This window comes from Pteropus medius, unplaced genomic scaffold (assembly GCF_902729225.1).
Source record: "Pteropus medius unplaced genomic scaffold, Ma_sr-lr_union100, whole genome shotgun sequence".
NCBI lineage: Eukaryota > Metazoa > Chordata > Mammalia > Chiroptera > Pteropodidae > Pteropus > Pteropus medius.
The window spans coordinates 4,785,643-4,809,432 of record NW_024348533.1 but is presented as its reverse complement, the minus strand read 5'-3'; the positions used below and the strand labels follow the sequence as shown (position 1 = coordinate 4,809,432).

The 23,790-nt window shown below is 38.8% G+C and overlaps 1 protein-coding gene across 2 annotated transcripts in view; it reads left to right on the top strand.

The window, feature by feature from the left end:
- Positions 1-23,790, top strand: part of LOC120616610 (nuclear envelope pore membrane protein POM 121-like) — a 38,686-nt gene that overhangs the window by 12,590 nt on the left and 2,306 nt on the right. Inside the window, exon 1 of one of the 2 annotated variants that reach the window (XM_039880218.1) lies at positions 19,188-20,710. The exons of the other annotated variant lie outside the window; for it this stretch is intronic. Within the exon in view, the coding sequence (XP_039736152.1) occupies positions 19,530-20,710 (1,181 nt within the window). The 5' untranslated portion in view covers positions 19,188-19,529. Of the gene's footprint in view, positions 1-19,187; positions 20,711-23,790 lie in introns of those variants that run through there. 2 annotated transcript variants of the gene reach the window in all.

Sequence of the window (23,790 nt, the reverse complement as noted above, 5' to 3'; positions counted from 1 at the left end):
AATGCTGCTATGAACATCGGTGTGCAAATATGTTTTCTGATACGAGTTTTCAAGTCTTTGGGGTAAATACCCAGTAGAGGAATTGCTGGATCATATAGTAGATAAATTCTTAGTTTTCTGAGGAACTTCTATACTGTTTTCCACAGTGGCTGTATCAATTTGCAGTCCCACAAGCCATGTATGAGGGTTCCTTTTTCTCCACATCCTCTCCAACATTTGTTATTACTTGTCCTGTTGATTATAGCTATTCTAACAGGTGTGAGATGGTATCTCATTGTGGCATTTACCTAATAGCTAGTGACGTTGAGCATCTTTTCATATAGTTGTTGGCCATTTGTATGTCCTTTAGGGAGAAGTGTCTGTTCAGGTCTTCTGCCCATTTTTTGATTGGATCGTTTGTTTTTTTTTGTTGTTGTTGTTATTGAGTTGTATGAGTTCTTTGTATATTTTGGAAATTAGGCCCTTATCAGAGGCGTTACTTAAAAATATATTTTCCCATTTGGATGATTCTCTCTGTACCTTGTTGATGGTTTTTTTTCCTGTGCAGAAGGTTTTAGTTTGACGTAGTCCCATTCATTTATTTTTGCTTTTACTTCCTTTGCCTTTGTCATCAAATTCATAAAATCTCTTTAAGTCTAAGATCCTTGAGTTTAGTTCCTATGTTTTCTTCTATGCATTTTTATTGTTTCAGGTCTTTTATTCAGGTCCTTATCCATTTTGAGTTAATTTTGGTGTGTGGCGATAGACAAGAGTCTAGTTTCATTCTTTTGCAGGTGGCTTTTCAGTTTTCCAAGCATAATTTATTGAAGAGATTTGCCTTTCTCCACTGTATGTTTTTGGCTTCTTTGTCGAAAATTATCTGCTCATATAAATGTGGATTTACTTCTGGACTCTCAATTCTGTTCCACTGGTCTGTGTGTCTGTTTTGCTGCCAATACCATGCCATTTTGATTATTGTCGCTTTGTACTATACTTTAAAGTCGGGTGGAGTGATGCCTCCAGACTCATTCTTTTTTCTCAGGATGACTTTGGAAATTTGGGATCTTTTGTGCTACCTTACATATCTGATGATTTTTTGTTCTATTTCTTTAAAAAATGCTGATGGGATTTTGATGGGGATTGCATTAAATCTGTATAATGTTTTAGGTAATATGGTCATTTTAAATATGTTGATTCTTCCAATCCAAGAACATGGAATATCTTTCCATTTCTTTGTGTCTTTGATTTCTTTTAATAGGGTCTTATAGTTTTCATTATATAGATCCTTCACATGTTTTGTTAAATTTATTCCTAAGTATTTTATTCTTTTTGTTGCAATTGCAAAAGGAATTATTTTTTCCTTCTTTTTCTGACACTTCATTATTAGAGTATAAGAAAGCTATGGATTTTTGAACGTTGATTTTGTATCCAGAGACTTTACTGTATTTGCTTATTGTTTCTAGTAGTGTTCTTGCGGAGTCTTTAGGGTTTTCTATATAGAGAATCATGCCATCTGCAAATAGTGACAGTTCAACTTCTTCGTTTCCTATTTGGATGCTTTTTATATCTTTCTCTTGTCTGATTGCAGTCGCTGGGATTGCCAGTGTTATATTGAATAACAGTGGTGATAGGGGACAGCCTTGCCTTTAGAGGCAAGGTTTTTAGTTTTTCACCATTAAGTATAATGTTGGCTGAGGGTTTGTCATAGATGGCCTTTATTATGTTAAGGTACTTTCCTTCTATACTGATTTTGTTAAGTGGTTTGATCATAAATGGATGCTGTGTCTTGTCAAAAGCTTTTTCTGCATCTATTGATATAGTCATATGATTCTTATTTTTTAATTTGTTTATGTGGTGTATCACAATCGATTTCCATATGTTGAACCATCACTGCGCCACTGGGATGAAGCCCACTTGATCGCGGTCTATAATCTTTTTAATATGTTGCTGTATTTGGTTCACTAGTATCTTATTTAGGATTTTTGCATCTGTGTTCATGAGAGATATTGGTCTGTATTTTCTTTTTTTGTGTTACACAGTTTTGGTATCAAGGTAATATTGGCCTCATAAAATGAGTTGGGAAGTATTGCCTCCTCTTCAATTTTTTGGAAATGTTTGAGGAGAATAGGTATTAAATCCTCTTCGAATGTTTGGCAGAATTCACTGGTGAAGCCATCTGGTCCTGGACTTTTACTTTTTGGTAGGTTTTTGATGGTTGTTTTGATTTCCATTATGCTGATTGGTCTATTTAGATTTTCCAGTATTTCTTGATTTGGTTTAGGAAGATTGTATTGTTCTAAGTACTGGTCCATTTCTTGTAGGTTATTAAATTTGGTGTTATATACTTTTTCAAAGTATTCTTGTATGATCTTTTGTATTTCTTCAGTGTCTGTTGTAATTTCCTCTCTTTCATCCCTGATTTTGTTTATTTGTGTCCTTTCTCTTTTTTCTTTACTGAGTCTAGCCAGGGGTTTGTCAATTTTATTAACCTTCTCAAAAACCAGCTCTTTGTTGCATTTATTTTTTCTATTTTTTTTTCAATTTCATTTATCTCTGCTCTAATTTTGATTATTTCTTTCCTTCTGCTGACTTTTGGCTTCATTTGTTCTTCTTTTTCTAGTTTTTTAAGAAGAAGCATTAGGTTGTTTATTTGAGCTCATTCTTGTTTTTGGAGATAGGCCTGTAACAATATGAACTTTCCTTTTATGAATGCTTTTGCCATGTCTCAAAAGTTTCGATATGTTGTACTATCATTATCATTCATTTCTATGTATCTCTTGATCTCTTTTTATTTCTTCTGTGACCCAGTTATTCTTTGTTTAATCTGCATGTATTTGTGGTTCTACCTGATTCTTTTTGCAGTTGATCTCTAGTCAGAGCATTATGATCAGAGAATATGGTATGATTTCAACCCTCTTATATATGTTGAGGCTATCTCCGTGTCCTAATATTTGGTCAATCCTTGAGAATGTTGCATGTGCACTAGAGAAGAATGTATAAGCAGTTATTTTGGGATGAAAGGCTCTGTGAATGTCAATTATGTCCAGTTGATCTAATGTGTCATTTAAGGATGTTATTTCCTTATTGATTTTCTGTTTTGATGATCTATCCATATCTGACAGTGGGGTATTTAGGCCCTACTACGGTAGTGTTTTGGTCTGTTTCTCCCTTTAGTTCTGTTAGTAATTGCTTTACGTATTTCAGGGCTCCCTGATTGGGAGCATAGATATTAATAAGTGTTATGTCTTCTTGGTGCATGATTCCCTTTATCATTATGAAGTGTCTCTCAGTATCTTTCTTTACCTTTTTTATTTTGAAGTCTATTTCATCTGATGTTAGTACCACTACTCCGCTTTTCTCTGAATGCTATTTGCTTGAAATACCATTTTCCACCCTTTTACTTTGAGTCTATATTTGTCTTTGGAACTGAGGTGTGTCTCCTGGAGGCAGCATATGGTTGGGTTTTGTTTTTTGATCCAATCTGCAACTCTGTGCCTTTTTATTGGTGAGTTCAGTCCATTTACATTTAGGGCGATTATTGAAATATGAGGTCTTTTTTATGGCCATTTTATCTTTTGCTTTCTGGTAGCTCAGTGTTTCCATTGCTTCCTTGTCCTTGTGTTTCTGTTTTCTTTATTTTGGTTGGCTTTGTGGGTTTTCCCTCTGGTCCTTGTTTTATGTTCTGTACTTCAGTTCTGAATCTTTGGTATGTGGCTACTATTACAAATATGTAAAAGATAGTTATATATGTATACACATATATATACAGTATATATATACAAACACATATATGTACAGTCATTCATTTTCTTCTGCGCATGCCTTATCTCCATTCTCCTTTGAGAATTTGGAACTTCGAATCCTCTCCATTTCAGTCATTGTTGTCTCAATTTGTCCCTATGTATGCTGAATGTTCATTACTATCTTACTATAGCAATTCTCTTCTTATTGTGTAAGCTTATAATGCCATGTTCTTATTAAGGGTTGCACTCCTCTGCTTCTATCAGCCTGCTAGTCACCTTACTCTTAATTATGTATTTTTTGTCGTTTTGTCTTAGGAGCTGACTCCTTTTGGTATTTCCTCTAATGCAGGCCTCGTAGTGGAGAATTCCCTCAATTTTTGTATGTCTGGAAAGGTCCTTATTTCTCTTTCATATCTAAAGGAGAGCTTAGCTGGATACATTATTCTTGGCTGATAGCTCCTCTCATTTAATAGTTGAATATTTGATTCCATTCCTTTCTGGCTTGTATGGTTTCTGCTGAGAAGCCCGATGATAATCTAACGGTTTTTCCTTTATAGGTTACTGTCTTCTTTTCCCTGGCTTCCCTGAGAATTCTGTCTTTATCATTGATTTTTGATAATTTTAATACAATATGTCTTGGTTAAGGCCTTTTTGGGTTGAGATAATTGGGTGTTCTGTTGACTTGAGTTCCAAGCTCCAGCTCATTCCTTAGATTCGGGAAATTCACGTCAACTCTTTGTCTGAATATACTTTCTAATCCCTGCTCCTTTCCTCTCCTTCAAGAATGATCATTATTCTTATGTTTCTTCTCCTGATGGTATCAGCTAGTTCTTGTATTTCTCTTTCACTATTTTTCATTCTTCAGTTCCTCTCTTCTTCCTTCTGATTTATTTCTAGATTTCTGTCTTCGATATCATTAATCCTTTCCTACATTTGGTCAACTCTATTTCCCAAGCTTGCTATTTCATTTTGCAACTATTGCAGTGTGTTCTTTATCTCCAGAAGTTATTTTCAGTTCTTTTTGAGGGTTTTGATCTCCTTGCTAAAGATCTCATTCTGCTCATGTAGTTGTTTTTCCAATTCCTGAAATTGTTGATATGAATTGTTTTGGATCTCATTGAGCTTTTTCAGAAGCACCATCCTTAATTCTCTGTCATTTAAGTCGCATATTTCTATGTCTGTAAGCTTATTTTATGGAGATTTTTATTTTTCTTTCTGAGATGCCTTGTCAGATGCCTTCTTTGTTCATGGTGTTTAATGGACTGTTTCTCCACCTGGGTATTAATGGAAGCGTATACTGCTTTTTTTCCAGAAAGAAGATTTATTATATAAAGGTCTCTCTTTAGCCTGTTGCAAAGGAGTTTTTCTTTTGGTTTCCAGTAAATGGCATCGAAGCCTCTTTGGTCCCCATTTTATATAAAGCCGTAATAATGCCTTTTTTTTCCCCTTACAGAGCATGTTTAATCATGCTCATTATCCTGTCTCCATCTCTGTCAGAGTTGGCGACAGTTTTGGTAGTATTTGCTCAGATTCCCATGGGGCTCCATGGTGTTCATTTTCGGAAGATATAGGGAAGGGTGGCCCTCTGGATTGAGGGATGAGTGCTGTGGTTTTGTTTTTTTTTTTTTGCCAGCCTCAGTTCTGCAACCATAGCTGGTTAAAATCAACTGTTTTTCTCTGCCATCCCTGCTTCTCTGTCATCCCCACTTCTCTGCTATCTGCTCTGATGACTGGGCGCTGCCACTGGCTTCATGGAGCTCCCCGCTCTCCCAGGCAGGGCTGTTCAGGGAACTTGTCATACCTTCTCACCTCCTCCTCCTCCTACAGGGAGCTCCAGCTATGAGAGGCAGCTTCTTTCTTTCTCCCAGTCCACCACCCAATACCCTGACCTGCGGTAGCTATAATGCACAGATTCCACGCTCAGACATGCTAGTGTGCAGTGTGGGTGTTTTTTGTTGAGTTTTAGATTTCAGCTTATCATTGTTTCAAGGGGAGAGATCTGGGGACGTCTCTAACTTCACCATGTTTCTGACGTCACTCACAACATATTTCTTAATATCAATTTGGTCAAAGAAGAAATCAAAAGGGAAATTACAAAATACTTCAAGATGAATGAAAATGAAGGCACAACACACCAAAACCTATTGGGTGCAGCTAAAGCAATGCTCAGAGGGAAATTTATAGCTGTAAATGCCTGTATAAGAAAAGAAGAAAGACTCTACAAAAAGAAGAGCACACTAAGCCTAAAGAAAGAATATGAAAATAAATAATAAAGATTAAGGTGGAAATTAATAAAATTGAGAAAAACAATAAAAAAAATGAAACAAAAAGTTGAACCTTTGAAAAGATTAACAATTTTGACAAAACTTTAGCTAGAATGACCAAGAATAAAAGGGAGGCAATACAAATTAGTTGCATCAGAAATTTTTTAAAAATGTAACATTACCACTGACCTTACAAGAATAAAAGGATTATAAAGAAGTATTATGAATAAATGTATCTCATTATATTATATTCCTGAGATGAAATGAACAAATGCTTTAAGAAACTCACTACAAAACTACAAAAACTGACTTAAGAAGGACTAGATAATCTGATAGACCTATAATAAATAAGAAGATTGAATAAGGAATCAAAAAACTACCCACAAAGAAAAAACCCAGGTCCAAATGGCTTCACTACTAAATTCAATTAAACATTTCAAGAAGAATTAATACCAATTGTTCATAATGTATTCTGAAAAACAGGAGAGGAGAGAACACTTCCCAGTTCATCCTATGAAGTCATTATTACCCCAAAACCAAAACCAGACAAAATTATCACAAGGAAAAAACTATATGTCTTTTATGAATATAGATGCAAAAATCTTCAACAAAATACTAGCATACCATATCCACTAACATATACACTATGACCAAACTACAAGAGTTTGTTGAGACTTTAAAGGAGATCTTAATAAATGGAAAGAAGTTTCATGTTTTGGGGTTGAAAGACTTAATAGTGTTAATATGGCAATATTCCCCACACTGACCTACAGATTCAATGTAATCCCTATCAAAACCCAAATAACCTTTTTGCAGAAATGAGCAAGCTTGTTCTAAAATTCATATGAAAACCCAAAGTACCCAGAATTGCCAAACAAATTTGAAAAAGAATAGCAAAGTTGGAGGATTCACAACTTTGTTATCAAAACTTACCACAAAGCAACAGTAATCCAGACAGTATGGTACTGGCATGCAGGTAGACATAAATATCAGTGGAATAGCATTGAGAGTCCAGAAATAAACCTATTTATCCATAGTTAATTGATTTTTTACAAGGGTGCAAAGCCATTCAGTGGGGGATGAGGTAGTCTCTTCAACAAATGGTGCTCAAATAGCCACATGCAGAAGAATGAAGTTGGACACCTCACACCAATTACAAAAATTCACTCAGACTATATCTGGATTTAAATGTAAGATCCAAAACTATAAAACTCTCAGAATAAAGCATAAGGGTAAATCTTCGTTACCTTGGACTTGGCAGTGGATTCTTAGATATGACATCAAAAACACAAGCAGCAGAAGAAAAACATGAATAAATTAGACTCATCAAAATTAAGAAATTTGTGCATCAGAAGGTACTACTGAGAGAGTGAAAAGAACACACTGAATGTGATAAAGTATTCGCAAATCATATATTAGATAAGGCACTTATATCTAAAATCTATTTAAAAAACTCAATAACGAAAAGGCAAATAATCAAATTAAACATGGGCAAATGATCTAAATAGACATTTCTCTAAAGAAGAGCTACAAATGGTCAATGAGAACATGAAAATATGCTTAACATCATTAGCCATTAAGGTAATGCAAATCAAAATCACAACAAGATGCAACTTCATGCCTGGTAAGATGGCCATGAAAACAATGGAAAATAACAAGTTTTAGTGAGGAGGTGGGGAAATTGGAACCATTACACACTGCTGGTGGGAATGTTAGATGGTGTAGTCACTTTGGAAACAGTCTGACCATTCCTTAAAAAGAAAAGCAATTTCACTGGGTCTATAGTTAACTTTTTACTACGTAACCCAGAAAATTTACTCCTAGGTGTGTGTGTGTGTGTGTGTATCCAAGAGAAATGAAAATGTATGTCCACACAAAAGTGTGTATACAGATGTTAACAGTGCATGATTTAGAATAGCTCAAAGGTGAAAACTCAAATTTCAATCAACTGATGATGAATGTATACCTTTTCAATGGAATATTATTCTGGTATAGAAAGGGATGAAGTACTGATACATGTTATGCATGTATAAACCTTGAAACATGCTAAATGAAAGAAGCTAGTCACAAAAGACCACATATTATATGACTCCATTTATATGAAATAGCCACTGTAGACAAAAATATAGCAACAGAGAGTATATTAGTGATTGCTTGGAGCTGAGGGGGGCATGAGAGCATAGGGCAGTAATAGCTAAAGAGTATGAGGTTTCTTCTTAAAGTGGTGAAACATTCTAAAATTGATTTGGTGTTGATTGAACAATGTCTGAATATATGAAGAACCATTGAATATATGAAGAACCATTGAACTTTAAATCGATGAATTGTGTGGCATATGAATTAGTAGCACCATTTTACACATGGTAAATGGTTAAGAAATACATAAACACTACAATAAATATAGGGTTTTATCCTGACCAAAACTTCAAAGTTGCTTGTGGAAATGGTTGCTGGAAGGGTTGCAGCTTATGAATCATTGAGGAGTGGTGGAAAGGAGGTTATCTGAAATCAGACAGGATAGAAAGTTATACCAAATGTGATGGGTATGGCTCATTCCACACACACACACACACACACACACACACACACACGGTGAAATGAGGTAGCTGGTTGATGTTGGGGTGCGTGCATTTATGGTTTTTGTGCACTTCTACATGACTAATCACCTGGAACTGGGTATTTTCTGCATTCACTCATGTTTCTTGCAAATGAAATCACTATGAGCAAATGCAAAATTCATGTTATGCTCAAAGTGACAGATCAAGCATTTACCCAAAGGAGCCTGAGTTAGCCTGGGAGGATCTAAGATTCAATCTAGAAATGATTGAACAAATGTGTAGGCACAGGTTTGTTTGTTTACACCATCTGTGGAAATGGTGAATGGTACCTAAGAGTAATTTTATTCAATTATGAATAAAGAAACATATATTTCTGTGCCTCTGAGTTACAACGTGTATATGTCAAAACCTCCACATTTGTGAGTGAGAGAAAAGTTCCAAAAAGGGATTTGGTTAAATAAATTGTTATGGCTAAGCAGCGTGGAATGCCAGACAGCCACTTAAAGAAGGCGATTCTGCTCTCTCCACACCCTGGTGATTCTCTGAGATCCCAATTCACATATCTGGCCTGAAAATCTTTTAGAGGCTAATCCATGCAAGTGGCTGGCTTTGGCCTGGGCTGCAGACTTTTCCTAATACTTCTCAAATGTCCACAAATCCCCCCAAAACAGCATCTGGCCTCAGCGTGCCCTGTACCTCTTGCTAAGCAGCCCTAGGCCCAGCACTAGTGGCAACTGGCCTTGGTTCACAGCTTAGCCACTCCCAGGTGCCTCCAATCCCAGGTGGGAACCAACTGCAGATCATTTTATATATCCTACCGGATGGCCCCAGGTGGGACCCAGGCAGTAGCTGACCTTGGTCTGCACTGGAGTCTCTCCCAAGAGGCCCCAGAATCCACAACCCGGTAGCTGACTTCAGACCACACCAGAGCACCACCAGAGGCTCACTAAAGCAAATCTTGCTCTGTGGGGTCAATTCCTGCATGATAGCTTATTTGCTGAAGTCACAGCCGATCTTCACAGCCAGTCAGCCTGAAAGTAAATCCAACTCAACTCACTGATATGCAAACAGAAATCAAAGCTAAACTACAACAGGAGAGTGCATACAACCCACCCGAGGGACACCCCTGGAATGCCTGGCTCAGATGAACAGGGAGACTGTACCACAGGGCACCATAGGACACCTACTACAAAGGGCCACTCTGCCAACACTGGGAGATGTAGCAGATTTACCTAATACATAGAAACAAACACATGGAGGCAACCAAAATGAAGAGACAAAGAAACATGTCCCAAATGAAAGAACAGGACAAAAGTCCAGTAAAAGAACTAAACAAAATGGAGGCAAAAAGTCTACCAGATGCAGAGTTTGAAACACTGTTTTTAAGGATATTCAATGAATATAAGGGAATAATAGATTACCTCAATGAGAACTTCAACAATGAGATAGGCAATATAAAAAAGGAGATAGAAAACATAAAAAAAGTCTGAAACGAAGAGTACATTGGAGGGAATCAACAGCAGATTGGATGAAGCAGAGGATGGAATCAGAGATTCGGAAGACAAGGTAGCAGAAAATACCTCATCAGAAAAAGGAAAAATAATCAAGAAATGAGAATAGTTTAAGGAATCTCTGGATCAACATCAAGTGTAACAACATTCACATCATAGGAATACCAGAAGAAAGAGAGCAAGGGATTGAAAACCTAACTGAAGAAATAATGATGGAAAACTTCCCTAACCTGGCAAAGGAAACAGATATACAAGTCCGGGAAGCACAGAGAGTCCCAAAAAAGATGAACCAAAAGAGACCCACACCAAGACACATCATAATTAAAATGTCAAAGGATAAAGGCAAAGAGAGAATCTTAAAAGCAGCACGTTACATACAGGGGAGCTCCCCTAAGACTGTCAGCTGATTTCTCAACAGAAAGGCTATCATTTAGAATTGAAGGACAGATAAAGAACTTCCCAAACAAGATAAATCTAAAAGAGTTCATCATCACCAAACCAGCATTACAAGAAATGTTAAAGAGACTTCTTTAAGAGTAAGAAGACAAAAATGAAAAATATGAATAAGAGAATATTGGAGAGAAAAATTTCTTAATGACAAAGGCAAACGCACAATAAAAGCTGTAGGTCAACCAACACTAAAGCTAATACAAAGGTTAAAAGGCCAAAGTAGGAATGTCATGTGTGACTACGACAGTAAAATAAGGGGCACGCACATACACAAGAAGTAAAAAAAAAATGATGAATATTAAACGAAAGGGTGAGTAAAAATGGTAGTGATTTTAGAATGTGTTTAAACTTAAGCAACTATCACCTTAAAATAGACTGCTATAAACATAGTTGCTACATATGAAGCTTGTGATAACTACAGACCAAAATCTACAAGAGATATACAAGAAATAGAAAGGATCGAAACACGACACTTCAGAAAGTCATGAACATAGAAGAGAAGAGAGCAAAAGAATAAGAAACAAAAAACTGCAAAAACAATCAAAACAATAAATAGCAATAACGACATACTTAGCACTAATCCTTTAAATATAAATGGATTAAATGCTCCAATCAAAAGATGAATGGACAAAGAAGAGGTGGTACATATATACAATAGAATATTACTCAGCCATAAAAAAAGAATGAAATCTTACTATTTGCGACAACATAGACAGACCTAGAGGGTACTGTGCTAAGTAAAATAAGTCAAACAGAAAGACAAATACCATATGATTTCACATATTTGTGAAATCCAAGAGACAAAATAAACCAACAAACATAACAGAAATAAACTCATGGATACAGAGAACAAACTAATGGTTGCCAGATGGGAGGGAGGTTGAGAGGCTAGGTGAAAAGGGTGAAGGGATTAAATACAAATTGGCAGTTACAAAATAGTCATGGGGATGTAAATATAGTATAGGAATATCATCAGTAATATTGTAATAACTATATATTGTATCAGGTGGGTTCAAGACTTATTGGGTGGATCACATCGTAAGTTATGTAAATGTCTAATCACCATGCTGAAACTAATATCATATTGAATGTCAACTGTAATTGAAAAAATTTTTTAAATTTTTTTTGAAAAGGAGGTGATTGCTTTTTATACACTCATGTAGAGAGATGCCCATGAGATATCGTTAAGTGAGAAAAAGCAAGTGACCGAGCAAAACGTATAGTGTGATCCCCTTTAAGTGAGTAAAAAAGGAAGGCAGGGAGGGAGATGTGCAGGAGGAATAGGTCAAGGGACCTGCCACTGTGCCTGGCATGTTGCTGAGGTGTCAGGGCCCATCTAAATGAGGAAGGGGGAGACCCCTTAGGTGAGTCCTCCGCCTAACACCAGCAGCCCTGATCCCACTCTCACAGGCCACCAGACCTGTTCATCCTCATTCTCTCCCAGTGCACACGGTCTGTGACTTCATTTTTCCGAGATTGGCCCACATGGGGACAGTCCCTGTCCTCAAATACTTAATGACCAATATGGGAACAGGATTTGATTCTTTCTGCCTGTCTCTGGGGGATGCATTTAGGAACACAAATTTTCAAGTGGTTCCACTTTGTTTGAAGTAATGTGCTTCTGAAGACCCCGCATAATTGAAAACAGACATTTATGAAGACTAATTTTCCCCTTTGACCTTGGGAGTGTGTGTGTGTGTGTGTGTGTGTGTGTGTGTGTGTGGTGTGTGTTTTCTTGGTGCCCAGCACTCTACGGCTACTGGCGTGCATTTCTACGTTCACAGTGTCTTTCCTCTTCTCCCTGTTCTCTCTTCCACCCATGGACCCTCTTGGACTGCAGCATGGCTTTGTCTGCTTCATAACCTTTCACCACATGTAATTTCAAGCTCTGATTCTTATTTGTGTTTTTCAGATCTGGCATTAATGCTTCCACCTAAAGAATAACAAGCTTACACTGTGACAAGCATAGTCACAGAAACCACTTGCAGAATGTGAGATGCAGGAGATACAGCCTGGGTTACAATATAGCTGGGCAAACCATGGCAACAGTTTGGTTATTGCCTAAATGGCGCCATCGTGTGGCCATAGTGTGCCATCTGACCATACGCTCAAGACCAGTCATCTCTAAAATCTACTGCTTTACTTAATTTTTTTAATTTAGGGGGATTCACTTTATCTTCAAAAATTGTGCACTAGGTGAGGCTTTATGAATGGTTTTCCGCATGCAATTTCCAATTCACATAATTTATACGTATAGAAAATAAGAGTGCTCCAGGAAGGACTTGAGCTGAACTACTGCAAGGAAGAACTGAATGGACGATGTGAGTCAAGAGTGTCTGTCTTTCCTCTTCTCACTTGTGCTGGGGTGCTTGTGCCCAGAGAAGAAACCCTCTTTAGAGCAAGTGACAGATCCAATCATGGCGGTTATATTTACCGGTGCTGACTGTGGCCAGCCTCTATGCTAAGCACACATGCATTTATTTAATTATTTACTTAATCATTCAACTGGTGTTTTTTGCACTCCCACCATGTGACAGGCATTCAAGACATAGGAGTGAAAGAGCACGGGATTGTTGCTGCTCTGTAATCTATTGGCCTCACCACAACCCTGGGAGGGAGGTGCATTTTCAGTCTTCCTTTTCATCTTGGGAAACTGAGTCATGGAGCAGTGAACCGATTTGCCCCATAGCATGACTCAGGTTAGTGATTTGGAGATGCCTCTGGCACCTGTGGTCCCCCGCAGAAGCCATCTCTTGGAGGATGTGTCATGTGGGCAGAAAGGGTGAGGAGCACTGCCTGGCAGGCCAGGAGAGCTTTGCATGTGTCCATTCAGTCGCTCACTCAACAGAGACACATCAGTCCCATCTAAGGAGCTCTTGGTGACACAAATATGGACAATTCGTCAGGGATACCCAGTGGGAATGTTAAGTTGGAAGGGCCTTGAGACTCCAGCTTGCACTCCAGCCTAGCACAGCACCCTCCGCAGAGGGCCTCTGCTCCGGCTTGTACACTTTCAGTGATAAGGTACTCAGCCCTTATAAAGCAGCTGATGAGACAAGTCAAATTTCCCTTTACAGTTGAAGAAAAATACAGAAGTCACATGAAGAAGTGAACCTTTACTTTCAATTAATATTTTATACACTCGGGAAATTAAGACTTGGGTATTCCTTTGCCCAAAATGCCAAATACTTAAAACACCTATATTGAGTAGTCCCTGCCCCCCAGACCCTTGAAACTGTCAAACTCTGTCACCTACAACATATTTTAAAGATGCATCTGCACTAGATTTGTTTCCAGGTTCCCCGCTCTATGCTTCTATCTCTGTGCCAGTACCAAACCATCCTAATTATTATGGCTTCAGAATCAATCTCGTGTCTGCTGCAGCAAGTCATACCTCTTTATTTTTCTCTTTTAGAAGTGTCTCTGTGATTCTAAACAAATTTCATGTCTGTTTTAATATAGGTTTTATTATTATTTAAGGATGGTTGGGCCAACAGATGATGAGACAACTGACATTGAAAAGATTCCAGGAGGAGGGAACATGCTGCCCCACAATGGGGGCCACACAGGAAAGCGGGGCGGGGTGGGGGTGGGGAGAGGCAGCAAGCAGGAGGCAGAGGGAGAGGGGGAACTGTGGGCAAGAGCTTTTATTGTGGTTTCTTTAGGAATAAACAGGTGAAGCCAGGTAAGCAGGTTTAGGATTGGCCAGTGTGAATGGTTTCCATGGGCTCAGGGGCTTAGCGGCTGCCCCTAGCCTTCTGGTGCCCGTGTCTGGGTGATCAGGCCTGCGGCCCAGGTGTGAGAGCCTGTAAAGTGGGTGCTCAGGGTAGGGGCTCTGTGTTAGGGGTTTGCACATGATGTTATTTGTTCACTATCTCTAGGAACTGGCTGACCCTGGGAGGGTCAGTCTCTCCGAGTCACCAAGGCCCCAAATGTCATAGCTTCAGAATCCAGAGAATGACAAATATGATTAATACCATATCTGTTTAAATGTATATTTTAAAATTTAATTGTAATAAATTATCCGTGATATACAGTTTTATAAATTTTATCAAATGCATAGATGGGTGTGTCAACAACCATAATCACGAGAGCACAACAAATCCATTTATTCCCCAAATTCCTTCATGCTGTCCCCCAGCCCCAATCCCTGGCAACAGTTAATCTGGTTTGCCTTTTTCAGAGTATCATATAAATATAATCGTGCGTAGGTAGGCAGCTATTCAGAGAGGCTTCTTTCACTTAGTATTATGCTTTTGAGAGTGATTTAAATTATTGTAACAGTAATTAGTTCCTTTCTGCTGAGGTAGAATTCACATAACAAAATTCACTATTCTAAACATTGTCAAGTATACCATTTCATGAGATTTAGTACTTATAATGTTGTGCAACCATCACTACTCTCTAGTTCCATAATATTTTTTCATCTCCCCAAAAGGAGAGCCTTTACTTATAAAGCAGTCAAGCCTATTCCCGCTCTTCTCATTGAAGGCCCCACACATTGCTGGTAGGAATGTAAAATGGTGTGGTTGCTAAGGAAAACAGTTTGATGGTTCCTCAAAAAATTAAGCTAGAATTGCCATATAACCCAGCAATTCCGCTCCTAGGTCTGTACCCAAAAGAATTGAACACATATCTCTACACATATGATCATAGTAGCACTATCCACAGTGGGCAGAAGGTGGAGACACCCTAAACATCCACCCATGGATGAATGGGCAAGCAATATGTGGTCCATTCATAAATGGCAACCAAAGATCTGCTTTTGGTCTCTAATTTGCTTATTCTAGGCTTTCATGTAGATAAAACTATACAATATGTGGCCTTTTGTGTCTGGCTTCTTCCACTTAACATGATGTTTTTCAGGTTCACCCAGGTCATAGCCTGTGTCAGTGCTCCATTCCTTTTGGTGACTGAATAATATTCCATTTTATGAATGGACCACATATTGCTTGCCCATTCATCCATGGGTGGATGTTTAGGATGTCTCCACCTTCTGCCTACTGTGGATAGTGCTGCTATGACCATGTGTGTAGAGGTATGTGTTCAATTCTTTTGGGTACATACCTAGGAGCGGAATTGCTGGGTTATATGGCAATTCTAGCTTAATTTTTTGAGGAACCATCAAACTGTTTTCCTTAGCAACCACACCATTTTACATTCCTACCAGCAATGTGTGGGGCCTTCAATTTCCCCATGTCTTGGATGACATTTGTTATCCTTTGCTTTGTTGATAATGGCCATCCTAGTGGATGTGAAGTAGAATCTCATTGTAGTGTTGGTTTGCATTTTCCAAATGACCGATCATATTGAACATCTTTTCATGTGCCTGTTGGCCATTTGTATATTTTTGTTAGAAAAATGTCTATTCAAATCCCTTGCCCATTTTTTAATTGAGTAGTTTGTCTTTTTGTCATTGACTTGTAGGAATTCTTTATATTTTGTATACTAGAACTTTACCAGATTCAATGTAATCCCAATCAAAATACCAATGGCATTTTTCACAGCACATGAACAAATAATCTTAAATTTTATATGGAACCACAAAAGCGAAAGAAATCTTGAGAAAGAAGAGCGAAAGAAATCTTGAGAAAGAACAAAAAAGTTGGAGGTATCATGCTACCTGTTTCAAATTAGACTACAAAGTTGTAGTAATCAAAACAGCACTGTACTGGCCAAAACAGACACACAGATCAATGGAACAGAATAGAGAGCCCAGAAATAAATTCTGGTTTATATAGTCAATAAGTTGATGACAAAGGAGGCAAGAATACACAATGAGGTTAAGACAATCTCTTCAATAAATAGTGTTGGGATAACTAGACAGATACATGCAAAGAAATGAAACCAGACCATTTTCTTACAGAATATATAAAAATAAACTCAAAATAAATTAAAAACTTAATTATAAAACCTGAAACCACAGAACTTCTAGAAAAGAAACAGGCAATAAACACGTTAATGTTGGTCTTAGCAATATCTTTTCGGATATGTCTCCTTGGGCAAAGGCCACAAATGCAAAAATAAACAAATGGGACTCCATCATAGTAAAAAGCTTTTGCACAGTGAAGGAAACCATCAACAAGACAAAAAGTCAACCTATTGAATGGTAGAAGATATTTGCAAATGATATATCTGATAAGGGGTTAGTATTCAAAATATATAAAAAACTCATACAACTCAACATAAAAAATAAAAATCCAACTAAAAAATGAGCAGAGGATCTGAGCAGACATTTCTCCAAAGAGATACAGATGGCCAACAGACACATGAAGAGATGCTCAACATCAATAATTATCAGGAAAGTGCAAAAGCACAATTGGATAGGAAAACAAAATCTAAATATATGTTGTGTAAAGGAGACATTTTTGATTAAAATATGCAAATAGGTTAGAAGTAAGGTTATAGAAAAAGATATATCATCCAAACAATAATCACAAGAGAGCAGGAAAGGCCATATTAATATTAGGTAAAATAAACTTTAAGACAAAAAAATTTTGCTAGAGACAATAGCAATTTATAATAATTAAAGTCATAACTAATAAAGAAATATAACAATTAAAAACATATATGAACCCAGCAACAGAGCCCTAAAATATATGGAGAAAAACCAACCAAGTTGAAGAGAGACAAGCAATTCAACAATGATCATTGAAACCTTCAATACTCCACTCCCAATAATAAATAAGACAACTAGACAGAAAATCAGCAACACTATTTACAAACTACACCTAATTGACATCTATCAAACATTCCACCCAACAACACCAGAATACACATTCTTCTTGAGTGTACATGGAATGATCTCCAGGATAGACAATATGTTGGAGTGTAAAACAATTATAAATTTAAATTAACTAATTAAATGTATAGATGTCAATGACAAATGGAAATTTGGAAAATTCTTAATATATGTGGAAATTAAGTAACACTCAACAGCCAATGAGTAGGAGAAGAAATCACAAAAGGAATTAAAAATTAAGAAATTAAACTGAATTAAATGAAAAATACAAAAAAAATTTATAGAATGTAGAAAAGTATTTAGAGGAAAAATTTATAGCTTGAAACACATGTATTAGAAAAGAAGAAAGCTCTCAAATCGATAACCTAAGAAATTCAAAAAAGAAACTAAACTAAGCAGAAAGAAAGAAATAATAAGGATAATAGTGGGAATAAATTAAATAGAAAACAAAAATAGAGAAAATTAATAAAACCCAAAGTTAGTTCTTTGAAAACATTTGAAAAACTGACAAATGTTCAGCCAGATTAACCAAGAAAAATGAGAAGACACAAATTGGTAAAATCAGGAAGGAAAGGGGAGATATCACTACTAACAAAAGGATTTTAAGGGAGACCTATAGATGACTTTATGCCAATAAATTAGACTCCTAAGATGAAATAGAAAATTCCTAGAAAGATACAAATTACCAAAACTGAATACAAAAGAAATAGAAAATCTAAACCTACCTATAAGAAAATTCCTAGAAAGATACAAATTACCAAAACTGAATACAAAAGAAATAGAAAATCTAAACCTACCTATAAGAAGCAAATATCGATAATAATTAAAAATCTCAAAGTAGTGTGGATGTGGTTATTAAGGAGTAGCGTTAGAGGGTCTTGTGGTGAAGGTGGAATTCTGAACCTTGATTGAGTTGGTGGTTATGTGAATCCACGCATGTAATAAAATTGCATAGAGCAATGTGCATGTGCACACATACATGCACACACATAAATGAGTGCATGTAAAATGGTGAAATCTGAATAGATGTCGATTTCCTGGTTTTAATATTGTACTGTAGCTATGCAAGATATTATCGTTTGAAGCACAGTAAGCTGATAGTAGTAAATAGTATTAAAATCTCTTTGTATAAAAACAAAAGTCAAATTCCTGAATTTTAAAACCCATCTGTATATCTCATTAATGTACAGCCCTTTAGATATTGGTTACACAATTTTTTCCTCCTCTGTTCGCTGAGAGCGGTGCCCACTGGTATAAACTCCCTGGAAGAACTACCTGGCCTAGCAAAATGAGATGAGGGGCTCACTAAGTGATAACCATACTAAAGAAGGCAGATTAAAACACACACATGTAGAGGTAAGTACTAGGACATCAAAAAGTTTAAATACTCTGAATATTCTAATATAGTCACCATTCAACTAATAATATTAACTTGAATCATAGTGTTCACAGGGAGCCAAATTCCGAGTTCCAGCTTGAATTGCCAGGTGGCCTCTCCCATCCCGCAGACACAGACTTGCTGAAAAGGAATGACACAGGATGTGTTGAGGAGCAGAAAACAAAGATTAGGGTGATGGCAAAGCATGACCTTCAAAACAGGAATTCAAGTTTTAGGTACCAGATAATACGGCTCCTGGCTGTCCGAGCTGCCCCAAAAAGGTATCAAGTCAATTTGCTACATCTAAATTCTGATATCTGGTCACCGCAACTGCGTCTGGTGTCTTTGCTTCCCAGGAAAGAGGAAGAGGAGCCAAAATTCTCTGCGAAGTGGAGAAGTCGGAGGTCGCGCCTTGCTGGTCTTCTCCTGGGGTCCTCCCGGCGGCTGGGCGCCCGAAAGCCGCGCGTCCCCGCAGGATGTGAGTGGCACCGGTGCGCACCGGCTCTGCGCGCTCTCCGCTCGGGTACCAGGAGTGAGAAGAGAGCGCGGGCGGACGCACGGTGCTGACGCCGAAGTTTCCGCCTCCAGGGGGCGCTGCTCATCCCCGAGCCGTTCTCAGCTCGATCACTACGGTCCTGCACTGTCGCCCGACGGAGCCGGGGCCTGGCTCGTCTGCCTCGTGTCAACCCCTCCGCACGCAGCAGGGCCGGGAAGCACCTGGGTGCGCGCGCCCTCCCCCGCGCAGCCTCGCGCGCCCCTTTCTTCGCTCACGCGTTCCGACGACGCGTCACAGGCGGCACACCCACCAGTGCGCTCTTTGCTTGAGGCCCCTTCGGGAGCCAACGGAAAAGTCCCTGAGCCACTGACTCCGTGAGAAGGACCCGACCGTGCTGAAGTGCGCCGCATGGGCAGTTACCTGAGCCGGCCTCGCTCCCGGCCGCTGTCCCCTGCTCTGCCGGGTGGGGACCAGCGGGAGAGACCCCAGCGACTCGGGCCCGTGTCCCCGGCCCACCGTCTTCCCCCGGCTTGTCGGGTTCACTCCAGGGGCCCGACCCTGGACTTGGCTTCGCCCCATTGTCGTCGGAACCATCGGCGTTTTGTCATTGTCCATCGGCGGCAATATCCAATCCAGCAGACCCGGTGTTTGTTCCTGGGGGTCTTTGCCTCGGTGCCCCGGAGTAGCCCTCAGAAGCCAGTACTGTCTGCCTGCAGCTGCAAGATGCTGTGCACCTCAGTGATCTTGAAGATGGCATCTGCTAAGGGCAAACTGACGTTACGTTTGGCTCTGAAGCAGACAGTCGTCTGCATGTGGTCTTCACTGTCGGGTCACCTTCCCAACCCTGGTGGAAAGGGGACCCGGACGAAGGCCCTCGAACAGGGCTGTCAACTGAGAGCCAAGGAACAGCAGGACCCGGCTGCCCTGGTGGGCAGCGGGACAGGGCCAGCGTGGCAGGCGGAAGGGTACCCAGTCTCCGAGAGGCAGGCGCATCAAAGAAGGAGCCCGGATGGCAGCGGGGGCACGCAGTCCGCATTTAGGCGCCTAGTGGTCAACGGAGTCCTCTCTTCCTTCGTGCCCAGACCGGGTCCTCTGCGTAGAGATTTCTATTCCAAGCGCCCGGAAGGCAGCCTGGTTAAGAGGCCCCACACCCACTTTCTGAGCTCATGCAGCAAACGAAACGCCATCAGCAGTTCCTACAGCTCCACCCAAGGGATCCCACTGCTGCACAGTTGCCGGCCAAGTGGAGCCGTGCTCTGGGGCCCAGCCTCGACCCATGCCCAAGGGCCGGCGGAGAAAGCCCACGGGGAAAGCCAGCAGCCTAGCTCGTCAGCCACAGCGGAAGAGCAAAGGGCGACCACGCAGGAAAAGGTCCAGGACGTCTCTTCAGGGCAGAACCTGAGGAGTTGCTTACCCTCATTGGACAATTCCAGGCCCCTGAAGCGCAAGATTCCCCTGCTGATGCCCTCCAAGCAGGGTGATCCACTGATCCTGCCCCCAGCCCCCCAGCTGGGCTATAGAGTCACTACTGAAGACTTTGACTTAGAGAAGAAAATGGCGCTCCAGTGGATCAACAAGGTCTTGGAAGGGTAAGACAGGCCGTCTCAGACTGCCATGCCCTCAGCCCCACACATATGTTATGTACATATATGTTAAATAAGATACATGTATTATATATAATTAACATAATTACAATACATCATTAATATGCAACATATATGTATATATCGCACACATATATGTTATACATGTAATATGTATAACAGTGCATATTACGTATGGTATATGTATATGTATAATATGTGTACAACAGATAATATGTATTCTATTACATATAATAATACATATTTAGTATATATTACTTTTGTTAATTTACCAAATGTTCTTGTGTCTTTGCTCTTTGAATTGACCTGTGACCACACTTAACTGTGTCACGTTTTCTGTGGCCCGGCAGATGGGAAAGTAGCCCAACTTTATTCCTGTAAATGCCCACTGCCGATTTCTGTATTTGCGTGATGGGCTGGCACTCCATGCGCCTGCCTTTTCCCTCTTCTCACCTGCCCACCTGACTTCACTGTGGGCAAGATCATGCCTCCTGTATGTTAGGAAATGGCTCCTGACAACTTTAGTCTTTAAAAAAAATTGATTTCGATATAATTTTAGACTTACAGGACAGTTGCAAAGACAGTACAGAGAATTCCCATCTCATCTCCACCAAGCTTCTCCTTATGTTAACATCTTACAGTATTGAAACCAGGAAATGAACACTGATACCATGCTATTAGCTAAACTTCAGACTTTAATTGGATTTCTCCAGCTTTTCCAGTAAAGTTTTCTTTCTGTCCCGTATCATTCCAGAATCCCAAATTGCATTTAGTTGTCATGTCTCCTTAGTATCCTCTAAACTGTGACCGTTTTTCCATCTTAATATATTGTGTGACCTTGATAAGTCTGAAGAGTACCGGTTAGGTATTTTGTAACGTTTCCCTTAATCTGGATTTGTCTGCTGTTTTCTTATGAGTACCTTGAAGTTACAGAGGTGATGTACCCTTCTCAGCACATCGCCTCAGAGCTACATAATACTCGCATGTCTCCTTAGAGGAAACAGTAAACATGATCACCTGGCAGAAGTGTCTGTCAGGGTTCGCCACCGTGTAGTTACTATTTTTTTCTGTGTAATAAATATTATATTATACGTTGTTGCTACAGAAAGCACTGTTTATCCTTAAATTTTCACCACTAATTTTAGCATCATTCATGAATCTTGCTTGCAGCAATGATTATTGTGATATTCTAATGGTGATTTTCTACTTCCCTTATTTCTTCTACATTTGATTTGAAGTCTTCTCTAAAGAAGAATTCTCTCTGTTTAGCAATCATTTATATCTGTATGGACTCATTGATATTTATTTTATTATTTGGGCTATTGTCTAATATTGTCACTATTAATTTTGCTGCTGAAATTGTTTCAGATTTGACGATTGTGATTTTTTTCAGGTTAGCTCCTGAGTCCTTTTTAACATGAGGGCACCCCTGCCCCCAAAGACTTCTTTACCTTCTAGTTCCACAGATGCGCTTGTATTTTACCAGCCCCTGTTCTGGAGTCAAATGTTTCTCTAAGGATCTTCGGTTCCTTTTGTTGGAGAATGGAATTTTAAAAACAAGATCTGGGCACTCAGGTGTGCTCAGAGATGCTAGGGAGTCTCAGCTTCTAAGTCACCTCAGTGGACAAAGCTAGGAAATATACATATGCATTCTAGCTCATTCATACACACCTACCTATATTTCTGTACTTATCTATGTGCACTTGTGTGTGTGTGTGTGAATGAGTTCATACTGATACCTCAGACTAATCTAGAACCACAGGGTTCATTCGAGAAATATTCTCCTTGGCTTATGTGTAACCTTTTTTCTCCCATAGAAATACCTGGTCTCTTTATCTACAATGTACTTACTTATTTGTAGCCCCAGTGTATCCGCAGAGCAGTTTCAGCATTGCCAACCCTGTGAGCAAACTACCAGTGTTGGTGTATAATTCCTTCTGTGTTTAGCCTTACAGTTTCCAAACACAGCTTTTAAAAATTTCTTGGTTTTGCTCTTTTTAGTTCCCCTCACTGAGTACACTTAGATGCACTTGTCACAATCTGAATTCTATTTTGGGTTCCTCTAACAACTGGTTCATTCGAATTTGTAAACAGTGAAACTCACTGCTCATAATTTGTTCAATATTTTTGTGTCTGTATTCACAAGAGATATTGGTCTTTAATAGTTTTGGGAATAGTCTGGTTATCTATTCCATCTTGGCTTAGTTTTGGTAGCTCGTGGTTTTGACGAATTGCTCCATTTCTTTTAAGTTGTCAAATTTATGAACATATATTTTTTCATAGTATTCCCTCACTGTTATTTTATCTATTTTCCTGTTTTAATTTCATTGACTGCTACTTTTGTCTTAATTCTTTCCTTTTGCTTGCTTGGTATTTATTTTGGTTCTTTCTCTAATTTCTTGAGGTAAGAACTTAGATTATTGAGTTCTTTTGAGTTCTTTTGTTTTGTAAAGTAAGCATTTATTGCAAAAACACCTCTCTTAGCACTGCTTCAGCTGCGTCTCACAATTTTCGATATGTTGTGCTTTAATTTTCATTCAAGTCTATGTATTCCCTATGAGAATTCCTCTTTGACTCATGAATTACTTAGAAGCATATTGTCAAATTTCCAAGTATTTGGAAATTGTTTTGCCTTTCTGTAATTTATTTCTAGCTTTGTTTTAGTATGGTCAGAGAACGTACTCTGTATGATTCCAATTTTTTTAAACTCGTTAAGGCTTGTATTATGACCCAGGATAAGTGATAAAACTCGTTAAATATTCCATGGGTGCGGAAGAAGAATGTGCATTCTGCTGTTATTGGAGTGTCCTATCAATGTCAATTAAATCCTTTTTGTTGATAGCATTTTTGAATTCTTCTATTTTGCTGATTTTCTGTTAGTTTTATCAGTAGATGAGTGAAGGTTGAAGAATCCTCAACTATCCTTGTTGGTTTGTCTGCTTCTCCTTTCAGGTCTTTCAGTTTTTGCCTCTTGTATATTGAAGTTTTATTGTTTGGTACATACACATTTAGGATTGCTATATTTTCTTGGTGGATAAAACCTTTCATCATTATGTAATGTCCTT